The 15,309-nt window shown below is 40.9% G+C and overlaps 1 protein-coding gene across 1 annotated transcript in view; it reads left to right on the forward strand.

Annotated features, from left to right (window-relative positions):
• si:dkey-220k22.1 (multiple epidermal growth factor-like domains protein 9) overlaps positions 1 to 15,309 on the forward strand; it is a 103,486-nt gene that overhangs the window by 16,951 nt on the left and 71,226 nt on the right. The window contains exon 2 of the mRNA XM_017460420.3: positions 2,893 to 3,091. Coding sequence (XP_017315909.1) covers positions 2,893 to 3,091 — 199 coding nt within the window. The remainder of the gene's footprint in view (positions 1 to 2,892; positions 3,092 to 15,309) is intronic.

Raw genomic sequence — 15,309 nt, forward strand, 5'->3', positions numbered from 1 at the left:
AGGCTTGTTGTCGGCTTCCCGACTCATTTTGTAAATGATAAGAGAGCGAACTGACAGCACGGAGCAGGCGAGAGAGCAGCGCTGGTCACGCGAGCTAAACGAGCGGTGGTAGAGAGAGAGCCGGTGAACGGGAGCGATAAAACATTATTATGTGATCGGTAACCCTGCGGGAATGTGCTGCAATGCCCGGTTTGGTGTGAATATGGCCCACAGGTCCGCTGGTTTGGGTTCGGTATGAACTGATAATTGCGTGTCTTGATGATTTGAAAATAAAAATCGGAATTCGGATTTTATCTACCTGGGCAGGCCGCCCAAGTAGAGCCGATGTATGGGAAACGCTGCTATTGTACACATGCTCATTCATACCTACATATCAGCCAATCATGTGGCAGCAGCCGAATGCATAGCATCATGCACCTACAAGTCAAGAGCTTCAGGTAATATTATATTATTACATCATAATGAGTTCAAATGCGAATTCAAAAATGGCTGATCTTGAGTTTTCATGCACAACCGTCTCTAGAGGATTAGCGATGTTACACAACAGGCAGCGAATGTTCAGTTTGGGTGAGCCCGTGCCCGCTTTAGCCGCGCGTTCCGGTTCTTGACTGACACGAGTGGAACCTGATGAGGTCTTCTGCTGTTGTAGCCCTTCCACCTTGTTGAGGTGCTTTTTTGCTCACCGTGGTAGTAAAGATTGTTTAGTAGACTTTCTGTCAGCTTGAACTAGTCTGGCCATGCTCTCTCTCCAAACTGCTGCTCACTGGATGTTTCTTTTTTTGGAGGGGGGGTGTTTCACACCAACTTTACAGACTGTTGTGCACGAACAGTCTCTGAAACACTCTCACCAGCCCATCTGGCACCATCAACCATGCTCTCTCAAAGTCACCGAGATCCCGTTCCGCCTCCGGATTTTGACAGAATTTATGATTCTGTATCATTGTCACTCAGGTGTTTGTCAGCGTTCAGTCCCTACAATACCCAGCATGAATCCTCGCTGCTATTACTTGTCGACTTGTGAGTAAGAATGACTTGCTAGTCACAGGGGGAAAACAACACACAATGGAATGAGATCATTTGTTTTCTTTATCGTGTACAAGATGAATAATCCCTGCAGAGTGAGCAATATGAATGGCAAAAACCAAAGGTGGGGTTATTTATTTAAAGGCTATATATAGTGGCTATAGGAAACACGAAGGGCTTTAGTGCTGCAGGACTGAGGACCGTGAGAGATGACTTACAGAATTATAGCCATATTCAACACAAAATATTCTAAAGAAAGCTTTCATACACATTCAGCACAAAAGAGATAGCAGGGACCGGTTTCATCGAGAGTGGGCCTTGAGACCGTATCCAACGCTTGCCAGCTTTAGTTTTTAGTTTGTCACCTATATACGTAATGTAATATATTATCATTTTAAAAATGTACCCTTGTATAATTTGTAAATATTATTACGCACTATTCTGTTCGTTTCTGAGTGTAGTGAGGTCTTCCATCCAGCCCTTTTAATACAAATTCTGAAAAATCGAATAAAATAATATTAAAACCCTGACTGAATGACAGCCTGAAAATTGAAAAACTGTCTCCATATTGCAGAAAAGGATCTTGCGCTTTGGCTGAGGTGGAAAAGTTGGTCTTTTAATAAGGACGAGGTGCGACACGGTGAAGGAAGCAGGGTTTTCAAATAACTGATGCAGAATCAGAATCATTTTATTTGCCATATACATTTGTGTATTAGGAATTATTCAATTCAACACATTCAACACGCATCTCGGACAACACAGTTACCATCCTGAAGTACAAGTATCGCACCTCCGGTATCAGTGGAAATGGTAGGCTCAGTTGTAATTTACATTAAAGTTGAGGGAGAAATGTCATAAGTCGCATTTCAGCTTTATATGAAGGTCAAAGTTAAACATGACCAAAGTTTTTCTTAATAATGAAAGCGACGTCAAACGTCCCTGTGACCCAGAGTGGGCTAAATCAGACCCTGAAGAGAAAGGAATGCATGCGTGAACGGACGTCAAGTGTCAGGTCTGTGAATTGACTGCTGTTTTGGTGCTGATTTCTTCTTGTACTCTGGTGAGAAACAGCTGTGCATTTCGGCCCCTTGGTCTTAATCAATTTTCAGTCATTATCAGGTCTGATAACGTCTGAACAGAAACCCGGCTAGAGTCAGATAGCAGAAACACTTAATGGTTGGAGTCTTTCAAAATTGCCTTCCACCTCTAAGATGTGTCAATAAAGGTTGGGGTTTTTTTTTCTTTTTTTTTTTTTTTGTAAAGCATTCTCACACTTCTGTAGGTTTCAGTGTGACCGCTGAGAGAGGCGAGGCGGCATGTTTACAACAAATATATCGATAGTTACTGTTTTGATTTTGGCCCACGTATACTTTCTTTTACTAATCTTTCACTTTTCTCTGCTTTGTAAAGTCCATCTAGATCTAAAGAGTTTTTTTTCATACAGCAGGACAAAAAAGGTTTAAAAAAAAAAGTTGCATGTGATTTTGTTTGTTTGACAATTTATACAACGTGTGATTCAGACAACTCTGTCCTCTCTCTCTCTTTCACTTTCTCTTTTCCTCTTTCTATCTCTCTGTTTCTGTCCTATTCGATCTTTCACTTTATCTCCATCTCTCTCTCTGTCTCTATATGTGTCTCTCTCTCTTACCTTTTTGTCTTGCTGTATCTCTGTCTCTGACCTTCTCTGATTCTCTCTGTCCCGGCCTCTCTTTCTCTGTGTCTGTCTCTATCTATCTCTCTCCGTCTGTCTCTGTCTATCTCCCTCCTTCATCCTGTCATTTTGTCTCTGTGTCTATCTCCTTCCCGGATTCTCTGGGTCTTATTATGTCTCTCTCTCTCTCTCTCTCTCACGCTGTCTGTCTCTCTCAGGACCCGAGTGTAACTGCAGTACAAACGGCTCAGTGGTCCCATACAGCTGTGACCCACTCACCGGCGGCTGTAAGTGTTTGCCCGGCTATTCGGGGCTCCATTGTGAGCAGTGTTACCGCGGCTATTTCAGAGACCGCACAGGTGGCTGCCAGCCATGTGACTGTGACTCATCCGGAGCAACGGGGCCGCAGTGTGATAGGTAAGTGACATTTTTTTCCTCCACCCCCCCCACACAGAACACGTTTTTCCAGCAGCCAATGCCAGATTCCCTCAAGTAAATCGATGCACCTTACAAAGCAGTCGCCATAACAGTTGTTCACAGTTGAAGTCGAAGCAACCTGCTCATTTGCATGAAAGCTGTTTACCCTTGGTGGAGTCATAAGTGGAAAAGTACAAAAGGTGAGGCGAGTTACATGTGTGGTGTTACGTGTGAGGTTGTATAATCGCCACCATTACATTAATGTCATTGTGTCTGTGCTTCAGTAAGAATATTCATTTTCATTTATACTGATGATCGACTGCACTAATGCACTCCACTACATACATCAGCAAACGGCAGTGCAGCAGATCTGGTGCATTGTGGGATTTGTTTTAGGGAGCGAACATTCTGGAAAGATTTTGCGATTGAGACAGCCCTTAAAATGGCCGACTCCACGATCAGCCCTGACTACTGAACTAGGTAGCTGATTGGGACGCACCGTAACGCAAGCCTTGCTAACATTAGCGAACGTTAATTATTTACATGATATGGACCTACGCATTCTATAAAGTTTTTTTTTTTTTTTTTTTTTGTCCTGCTGATGTCATTTACTCACCTGGATATGAAGAGCTGGTGTACTTCTGTGCTCTTAAAAACTTTTAGCCACTCAGGACAGGGAGATGAGTTGTGTATGAGGATAAATATGTCAGGAAAACACAAATTTGGTAAGTGTTCTGCCAGTGTAAGATGAATCAGCAGTTCTGGGGGAAAATACATAAATCTGTTTCGTCATCTTTGTCGAAGCACCATTTATTCCCTTCTGATGTCAGGTGAGTAATTCTAGCCATCTTTCACCTGCGGTTACATCCCCGTAATGTTCACGGTCGTATGAAGCAAGAAATTCAGTCCCAAATATGGCGACCCCAACATCAGGTGACTTAAATGAAACAACAACTTGCAGTGATCTAACACACTGACTATGTTTACATGGACAGCAGTAATCTAATTATTAACCTTATTCTGAATAAGACAATATTGTGATTAAGGTGTTTACATGAGTCGCTTTTAGAATACTCCTGTCCTGTACCCGTTTTACATGTCATAGAACATAATTAGATTAAGAGCCCGCGTCATTACGTCACCGCGCCACGCCGGGTTAAGAGTGGATTATCGTTGTCCATATAAAGCACTGACTGATGAGCTGCAACTGACTTAAGATGAAGCTCACACGCTGTTCCACATCATGTAAGAGTCCTAATGTTTATTCAGCGTTTGTTTTCATGCACATTGTGTCATTGCGGTCGCATGCGAGTATCGTCCTGTTCTGTTCCACCGATCAAAAGGGTATACCTGTTGTCATCCTGTATCTTTGATGCCTTTGATGGTGCCAGCTAGCTGAAACTGTGACACGGTGAGATGACGAATCATTTGGTGCTCATGAGTCATTTTTTTTCCGTTTGTGACATTCATTAGACTTTCATTTTCAGTTTTGCTCAATTGGCTTGAAATAATGACTTTCTTGAAGCTGTGCTACTGGTTGACAACAAATACATGGTGCCAGTGCTTCCTGTTAAACTGCCAAGATTTTTGTTTGGTTCAGGTCGCATCAGTTACGGTGTATGATGAGGCATAATGTCTCGGGTCTTCAGACGGAAACAGACTAAATAAACTTGAGTGTTTTGTGCAGAGATTCATATACTTGTGTCACTGTTTTGAAGCACAAGCTTATATAGGCTTGGCGGGATTCCACCGTGATTTGCCGCCAGACACGACCGACTCCTCTCCCGGGATATATTCTGGCAGTGGTAGACGCGCTCCTGTCCTTTTTCAGGTCGCTTTTTTTCAGATTTGCTTCATTATGTCTTAATTAGTTTTATGGTACACATAAAATCAAGACCCTCTTAGATAAAGGGCACAGCCAGCGCGTTTAGTCGCAGTCTACATCCAAGACATCGTTACAGTGCTAGTGTTGCAACTAAAAGAACAATTTATTAAAAAAGCAGTTTAGCTTACAAGCCATCAGAGCCAGTGCATTATGCACGTAATGGCAAGGGACCATAAAATATATTTAGCTATTAATTACGTTCACTGTGCCATAGACAGGTGGTGATATTCAAACTACTCATCCATGACTCTCGTAGTCTTGGCAGCCATGACTCTGTTGCTTTCTGCATAATAATTACCTAATATTCTCAGACCTGCCAATATTTATGCATTACGTGTGTTTTGACATCAGAACGATTGTTGTGGATTATTTTCGTATAACCACGTGGTCTGTATTTTGGTGTTCCTTGCACGATGAAGTTGCTGGCGTTCACTTTACACGTAACGTTTGTGTAATGCGCAGTCATAAAATCACCAACATGCCGGACTTCCAAAACAAAAGGTCAGAAGCAGCTGCCAGTTGAAGCCTATGCCTTTCCCGTGTGTGACTCAATTCTTATAGACTCATCAAGGACACGTCGTGATCTATCTGTTCATGACAAGTGAGAAGTACTGTAAAAAAAAATAAGGCGATGAATTCATCCAAAATTTTGGAATTCAAACGCAAAATTGAATACGGTGTTGTGACTTGGTAACAAGCTGTCTATTTAAGCCTGTGCTTCCTGAGTAACATCGCTGAAGGAGATGGGTGCCAAAGTAAAAGCCTTCTTTACACACTCCACGCCTGCTCTCCATGCCCACAAGAAACAAACTACAAGCAACAGAAGGGACTTGTCGCTCACTAGTGTGAAAGTAGGATTAATCTGCAACTTGCTTATGAACCCAGGCTACGTTAAAGGCCATGGACTTTTAATAAATGTCTTTGCTTTCATGCGGAAAATTAGTCAATTTCAAACTTTTCGGTGAAAACTTGTCTCTGCTCTGAAACAAATTAGGGATTCTAGTAGTTTCCTCCATTCATCTCTTTATGCATGTGTTGCATATATGCCGTGTGAGGTTGAAGTTAGCTTTGCTCTGCTGTACCGCGACAGTGTGAGTAATTATAGCCTGGCAGCAGCAGACCGCCTGCAGTTGGAAACCACAGTCAAGCGAGTCTCTGCCGCACACTTGTGTTTGGATTGGAGAGAGCACAAAGCACACAGCCGCCTCAGTTTGAGTCCAGGCATCGGCTCAGCGCTCCTGCTCTCCCACTGAGCATCAGAAGGAAGTTGCGTCCAAAAATTAAACTGTCATGATAAACTGTCATCCATTGGCATCTCCCAAGAACTGTTTGGACTCTTTTAGATTTTTTTTTTTTTCTTTTCCCTCTCCCCTCCCTCAAATTTGCTCTACTCAGTGGGTAATGCAGACTTTTTGGTTGACTTTTTGGTTGCCTTTTTGGCCCATGTGAGACAGGAAGAGTAGAAAGAATACATTTCGTCAGTTGCTCCTGAGTGAGCATCGCAGTAATACTCCTGATCAGCTGCTGCTATTGACTGACCTTGCATGCTAGCTTGGGACCTTAGACCTGCATGAGTATTTGGAGCTTCTCAGCAGTAGCTGTCAATTTGCAGAAGCTGTACAGAATGGCTCGCCCCATACAGTAAATGCATGTGTGTACATCCATGGCTATAGCACATTATAGTCACCATGCAGAACTAAAACAAATTGTACAATACCTGGAACATTTGTGTACCGTAGGGTTGTTTACGATGTCAGTTTCACAGTTAGTCACAGTGTATGACAGTGTATTACTTCAGTGTTTCTCATTCCTTTCGTGTCCAGATGTAACTCCCCAAACAATTGAGCAAACCCCCTCCCTCTGGCTCATAAATCATCTACAGCAACCAACATTTCTGCACTAAAAACCATTTGGATTTGATATCTATTACTGTTGTAAACATTACATCGCTACCGCTGCTGCCGCTCCTGGAATGTTCGAACTGTATCATATGTGAGGGCTATAAAACACACAGCAGAACATAGCATTGCTGACCAGAACTAAACAAGCACGCCAGTTTTGGCTAAGCAGCGCTTCATAATGCCATGCTAGTTAAATTTTTGTTTTTAGTTCAGCTCAGTACCTTTCCTCACAGACACATTCTTTTTCAGCAACAACAGTGTGATAAATACTGACCGTGTAAGAGATTTTATGAAAAAGCCATTCTCAAAATTATCTTTCTAAGAAAGATCTATCTATCTATCTATCTATCTATCTATCTATCTATTCATCCATCACACACACCCTGATCAGCCATAACATTAAAACCACCTGTTTAATATCTGGCACCAAGACGTTAGCAGCAGATCCTTTAAGTCCTGTAAGTTGTGAGGTTGGGCCTCCATGGATCTGACATGTTTGTCCAGTACATCCCACAGATGCTCGATCGGATTGAGATCTGGGGAATTTGGAGTGCAAGTCAACATCTTGAACTCTTTATCATGTTCCTCAAACCGTTCCTGAACAATTTCTGCAGTGTATCAGGGCGCATTATCCTGCTGAAAGAGGCCATTGTCATTATGGAATACCGCTGGCATGAAGAGGTGTACTTGTTCTGTATCAATGTTTAGTTAGGTGGTACATGTCAAAGTGACATCCACATGAATGCCAGGACCGAGGGTTTCCCAGCAGAACATTGCCCAGAGCATCACACTGTCTCCGCCATCTTGCCTTCCCCAGATCTCAATCCAATCCAGTGTTCTGGCTGATTGGTGTCTTTTTATAAAATATTTCGTTTTTTAAAAATGTTTAACACTGACTCGTGCATTTTAAATGGTCTATTAATATTGTGAATCCTTTGTGATTACCTGTGGAAAATTCAAACCCTAATAACTCTAATCTGCTTGAAAAATTTCTTACTAGAGGTAATGATTCTAGATCACATCAGTCTAGAGATGATAATGGTCAGTGGCTTCAGTGCGTATTTAACTATGGAGTCAGTCGTGTGAACATTTAAACAAGTTGTATTCACTAGGAACTAACACGCAAAACTGATCCAGCATCACTGCACTCTTCTCTGTTTCTCAGGACTGAATGCTGATGGTTTATGAGTAATGAATCATCCTGACTGATAGCCCCTTCTGCTCTGTAACCCCTATGCCACCTTCCTTCATGGTCAAATATATGCACTGGAACCTGACAAGGTCCCATTACCATTAACAGCCATTAAATAGTGGTGTTGTTGTTGTTGTTAATCTTATTTTTGACTTTAGTTAATCGTTTCAATTTTGTAATAGCTTTCTTTTGTGGCATGACCATGAGAGTTTGGTATCATTCATGTAGCCATGCTTAGAAAGGACAGATAAAGGCAAAGAAAAACAAGCTGCTGTGCAGGAAAGTTTGCGAGCCTGTCCCTTTTTAAACAGCAGCCAAAAACCTTCATGCGTCCTTTCAGTGGATTGATGTACTGGAAGTCATATCGTAGTAGAGTGATGAAGCTGAACTATTTTGTGACGTGCTGTCCATGATGTGAGCAGCCATGTTGATTTGACATCATTTACTGAACTCTGGGTTGAGGAGACAGTCCCAAGTTCCGGAATAGGAATTCCGAGTTGAGATGTTTGCTTTTGCTTTCTTCCTAGTCGGAGGTCAGAGACTGCGGGTTAATGAGGTTATGTGCCGTTTATGATCTTGCAGAATGAACACAGTTACACAAGCATTGCTGCTTGACTTGGCGGTCAGAGTCAGCGCTAACCAGCTGACTGTAACTCAGTGGTTATGCTTATTCACATGGTACTAAGTTAATCTGACAGTTATACCAACAGTAACACATTATTTATGTCCCCAGAGTTATAAATACTTGGACCATGTTCCAAAGTACTACTACGTAATGTGCAGTATGGTGTTTCAAACGCAGCCTTGATTTCTCATTGACCGTGTATTACTTGGAATTCACAGCTGTTACATTAATCTGCAAGGTGGTGATGAATGCAGCACAATCAAGGTTTCAGAACGTTCTTCTTGTAATGTACCTTGCAGTTTCATTTTTCTACCACAGAAACACATTACATCTCAGAGGATCAAATTCGACAATGACTACGTTTACATGGACAGCAGTAATCTCATTATGGACCTTATTCTGAATAAGACAATATTGTGATTAAGGTGTTTACGTGAGTTACTTTTAGAATATTCCTTTCATGTTCAGGTTTTACATGTTATAGAACATAGCTCGATTAACGGCACACGTCAATTCGTCCCCACGCCACGCCGTCCGACGTTCCCTCCAGAATTTCACGTGTCAACATACAGTTCGTCTTCGTTATGGAACCGTATACAGTTTTGGGTGTTTTCATTTTTCATTTCACGAAAGCTTCAAATGCAGTTAATTATTTGTCATGTGATATGTGCTAATAGACGACTGCTTGAAGCCGTGGGCTGCGTCCCAATCCGCGTACTTTCCTACTAATATAGTAGCTGAATTACATGTATCTCAGCTACTATATAGTAGGTAAGTACGCGGTTTGGGACGCAGCCGTGCTCTGTTGTTTGCCGTCAGACGGTCGAGCGCTGCCGTGTGTGTACGTCTCCTGTTGCAAAATATGATGTAATATGTTTATGTGCCTATAATGCGATTAAAACAGGAATACTCCACGTGTCTTAATTCCATTTCTGTTTACTTCGAGTATGACTTTAGCCGGATTAAGGTCATCAATAATCGCTGTTTACATGCTAGTTTCTTAATCAGAGTATCGTCTTAATCGGGTTAATATCGGATTATTGTTGTCCATGTAAACGCACTCGTTGTTAGTTTTCCTGGTATAATTACTCTAACCTGTATAAAACATGTTATTGTCACACCCTTTTGGGAGAATTCATTTGATAACGAATCAGATTGGCCAAAGAGTGAAAGGTGTCACTGCAGCAGTTTTGCTGGAGAGCTGAAAATCTCACTGGAAAATCTGTTAGGATTGCATCACTGCGTCAATGCATCACTTGACCGTCATGCAGTCAAATGTCACTATACCACGCCATATTAATGTCCATCAGATACACATATTCAAATGCAGATCGTGTGTATTCCAGGAAAGTAAAACTTCCCTGACCGATGATAAACTGAGCTGCCAACGTGCCACCAATGCAATGTTCTGGTAGAAGTAGGTCATTTTATTAACTAAAATCACATAGTGGCTGGAGATCTATATTAGGCGAGAATCTGCAGTGCTTGTTTAACTGACAACAGACTTGGCAATTCCTGGAAGATGATGATAGGCTTCAGTAAAATTCTGAATAATTCTTAAAGCACAGCATTAAGTCTGAGTCAGCAGGCAAACCCTTATTTTACTCCCTGATATCTGAAAAGACGAGATGCGTAAGATTTCCCAGCTTTTCTAGATTATAAGCGTTCTGTAGGTCAGCTCTAGGAGATTACGTGCAGCTAACCATGGCTACTTATTGAGTTTTAGGCTTGAAAGTTTAACACCAGTTATTTCTCCGAGAGTGGAGCATTAGCCGGAGTCCACTGTTTAATAAATACAGCGAGAGAGCCTTATCTGCATTCGACAACCGTACGGTGTTTGTATACAGTACAGAGTTTGCTTGTTTCAGTGTGCTAGGTAGCTAGCTAATCTCTCTAGCTTGTTTGTTGCACCATAAAAATGTGGGTTTTTTTTACAAACGCTATGTATTACACTATGTAAAAATTATTATTTTTTTATTTATAGTTTACTTTTTTTTAAATTATTGTATATATTCATAGTTGTAGGCGCAGGTACTTCAGAGTTCTTCTCTCGTTCAGCCAGAGGAAGACAGAAACTCACTCGCTATTGGCTTTTGCAAAAGAAGCATTTTTTATTTGGTATGCATTTTTAAATAAAAGTATGACAAACATGATGTTCTACCTCAGACACTGTCTTGGAAAATGAGTTTTTATACACGTTTGTGTCTGTATTAATTCACATGACTATATAAATATCTCACCAGATTTCATTCAATTCTGTTTGCTACCACATTTTAGTCTAGATGGTTATATTTCTGGGCAACCAAAACACAGGACTGGGCAACACCTTAGCCTGGTGGGCTAGCTAATGAAATGAATTATTTATCCAACCCTAATTTCAGATTCTGTTTTCGGAATGTATGGTTTCAGTTTGTTTTATATGTAGGAAGCTGCTGCATTTGCTTTAAAATCACAGTGCGGTACGAATGTGCAGTATTTTTCTCCACAATTCATGTCATAGGGTTGAAGGCCCTGCCTTGTGAAACATGCATCGTACATGGAAATTTAGTCAGATCAAATCCTGTAAGATATCATGTAGTTGGCATGTTTTTTTTTTCTGAATAGGTACTGGCCTGGTAGTGAGTGATGTATGGAAAATTGCAGTCAGTATAGACCTTGTTGCACTGTTTGCACCTCTTTAATGTGACGCTCAAGCAAACAAACCTGTAGGCAAAATGCCATTTAACTTCCAGTCTACTGGTTTTCCGGGGAAGGTGGTGGGTGCGTGTATATTCTGTTTATTCATGTTTCAGTAGTGTGTTCTAATCACATGGTTTATATTTAAATACCATCTTGAACAGTTTCCTTTTCAATGCGAAAAACTATTTATGGTCTTGTTTATGGTTTGGGCAACTTTTAAGGACCGATGAATTCATGGTTCAGGATGGCTGTGTTTACTTGCTTACATCATACTACACCACATAGTGTGGAAACCCACATGCTAAAAACACCCAAAGTCATTTCAATATCCATTAATCACTGTGTTTATACAGTTCATACACACACACACAACCGCTCAATATCCTACAATGCATTAGCATTCAAAACATGACTTCTAAAGTCATAATTAGGTGCACAATTGAGTCCTGACTTGATTAGTCCTGATCCGTCAGTCAGACTTGGACATAAATAAGATCGGAGAGCCAAGCCATGAGCCGGTCAGCCACAGTGGTCATAATGAGATTTCCACAATTCAGCCAAAAACACACACACACACACACACACACACACACACACACACACACACACACACACACACACACACACACACACACACACAGTCATTCACCATGAATTTAGCAGCAAACCTAGACATAACTTGGATGTGGTCAGACAACATGGGCCAGAAGAATGGCCGCTGAAAAGCAACATCATAGTATAAGGTGTGTGTGTGTGTGTGTGTGTGTGTGTGAGAGACTGACGGTTTTTATAAGAGGAAGTTGAGTTTATTGGGGGTTCAAGATGATTCCAGAGCAAAGGTTGGAACAATAGGTTTGCTTTGGGTTAGGTTAGTGCACAAATTTTCATACCACTACACTGCTGAATTCTCAAATCCGGTTGGTCAAAAGTTGTCGATTAATTTACTACAACAGCAACTCTGATAGTAGTGCCCACTGTAATTCAGACCACAGGTTTATTAATGTCCATGTTCTAATACATTATTGTTTCTATACTAACAACTCATTCACAGGGATTATATGACAGACACGCAATATAATCTATATGTATATTACAAAAGCGTGTTATTGTTTAAAAAAGGTGTTGGTCCAGGTGTTGGTATGGTGAATCAGTTTGTAAGGAGATGTTTGTTTAACATTTATGGAAGGAGTCTCAGGTGTCGGTGCTTTGTAGCCGTCACAAAGTTTTCCACCTTGGGAGTTTCACACTTTCTACACTGTATGGCCAAATGTTTTGGACACCTGACAATCACAGCTACATGTGCTTGTTGAGCATCCCATTCCAGATTTAGTCCCCCTTTGCTGTAATAATAAACCTCCTCCAGTCTTCTGGGAAGACGGTCCACTGGATTTTGGGTCGTTTCTGTGGGGATTTGTGTTCATTCAGCCATAAGAGCATTATTGAAGTCAGGCTTTGATGCTGGGTAAGGACTTCACTTGCATCCCAAAGGTGTTCTGTTCGGTTGAGGTCAGGCATCCGTGCAGGCCACTCGAGTTCTTCCACTCCAACTTTGGCAGACCGTGTGTTCACAGGAACAGGTTCGGGCCTCTTAGTTCCAGTGAAGTGAAAGCTTAAAGCTGCAGCATACAAAGAAATTCTGTGCAACCGTGTGTTTCTAACTTTGTGGGAACTGTTAGGGGAAGAACCACATATGAAGGTCAGGTGTCCACATACTTTTGGCCGTGGAATTTTTGGTCTTCTTAACTTTAAGACCGAGAGAAACAGAGTCTGGTGAGGGACTGACTTCATTCATTCATAGCTGTTCTAACGTAAACAATAGCAGGAGCTAACTTGTTTCATCGTTTAGCAGCTGTTAATGGGGGCACAGCAATGAGTACATTTTTTGTGAGGCGGTGAAAAGGGTACTATGGAGGACCACCATCTGTGAAAGAAATCCGAAGAGCTTCCACACCCACCGCATGTTTTGTGCGTTAGGGATTTGGCAGTATGTAGGGCTCCATAATGAGAACCTGCAACAAAATTAGTGAGAAACGGATGTGAAGGAACTTGTGATTCAGAAACAGTCATGTTGTCTGTATCACTCTTTTTTAAAAATTTTTTTTTTTTTATTGCTCATACATCAAAATAGCTGCGATGTGACCACGAATAGTTGCATTTTTCTGTAAAGATGGAAACATTTAATGCTTCTTAGATCAGATCGAGTAGTTCTATGCTGCTTTCTGTGCTGGGTCGCGCACTCTCTCACAGAGAGGAAGTGATTTGTGTATGGCCTTCACATGTGAGCCTTAAATGGTGACCCATCAGTGTTTGATTTAAACTCTGGCATGAAACCGCTTACAAAGCACCATCCTGCTTCCGTCACTTCCCTCACTTACCGTAAATGGCATATTGCTAGGATCTTTATTACTAGGAGATCTGTATTTGTTTATTTGGATGAAATTTGGAATTGTCGAATGCACAATTAAATATGCTCATAGGCATGAGTGTAAGGAGTTCCATAACAACTGTATGATCATTTCATCTATTCCTGAAACATTCCTGAAACAAGAAGAGCTTTTAGCATTTTGATTAGTGCCATGTTGAAAGGCATGAAGTAAAGAAACTAATCCTACTTTGTGGCTATTTGATTCCAAATGAACTGTTTATATGCATCCTATACAGGGTATATCAAGAAATCCTTCTTTACATATGCATTACATGTAATCCGAGCGAAATTATATGCATATGTGAAAATGTTTAGTGTCTGCTAGATGAGACAAGACTTTATTTATTTATTTATTTATTTATTTATTTATTGATTGATTGATTGATCAGGGGTCAAACTCAGATTCTGCCTAGGTTTTTTTTGAGAGCCTTTGAAAGGTCATAATACCATATCCCCCCCCCACACACACTTATTATCGGTTCTTTCAATAATCTAACCAATCAATAACCTTGGCACTGGAAGTAGTACAGGAAGAAGCAGGCCAAACAGAGGCTATTTTTAGATATAATATACAAGCGTCCTTTTTTGGACCTCCACTTCTCGGTCGGTCCGCCACACTTGGCAACACATCTTTTTAAATTTGTTAATATGTTTGGCAGCAGTGTCGTGTGTAATGTGATTGCCATGTTTCCTGTTAAAGTCCATCGCAACCTCGTGACAGCTGCCTGATCCAGCCATGAGAATGATTTCAATACGTTCTTTTGTCAAAGGTGTTCTTAAAGGTTAAAAGGTGTGTGTATTTTTTATATATATAATATAATATAATATAATATAATATATAACACATTTGGAATACATTTTGCTGAAAAGTGTTAATTTCCCCTGTGTATGGAGACTTTTGGGACACCTTGTACATCTGTTTTCCAAATGTCAAAAATATGTAACCTTAACAAACGCCCACAGGCTTATCTCTGCTAAGAACCTGCACGTCCGTATCTCCCATCACTCTTTTCTTCACACTCCATCAATCCATTCATCGCCACGTAAACTTTCAGCTTTATTTTCGACTTTGCACACACAGCAAGCAGTTATGTCATGATTTCAAATTAATTCCCTATTAGTTCAAGACATTGTCATAGTTGCAGCTTAACGACTTGTTCTTTTGACTTATCGTGCCATTATATCCACATAGTATCTCATTAGTTTAACTTGATATTTTACACCACACAGTCTGTCAGTAATACTAATTTATTGCATATTAGATATCGTTCCCCAGTAAGCCAGATGTTTCTTTAGTGGAATTCATTTGACATGATTAAAAATGTATTTAAATTTCATTCCGGTTTAATCAACGGTTTGATTCCTAACTCTTGGTCATAGCGGACATATTGACTGTTTGCGTTTCGGTCAGGGATTCTGTAATGTATGCACGGCTATCACAGTTTAGTACTCATACTGATAGAACCAAAATGGACGCCGGGCTTCTTTTAGGCCCCTTTACTAAGGTGACC

The sequence above is a fragment of the Ictalurus punctatus genome, chromosome 28 (assembly GCF_001660625.3).
Source record: "Ictalurus punctatus breed USDA103 chromosome 28, Coco_2.0, whole genome shotgun sequence".
NCBI lineage: Eukaryota > Metazoa > Chordata > Actinopteri > Siluriformes > Ictaluridae > Ictalurus > Ictalurus punctatus.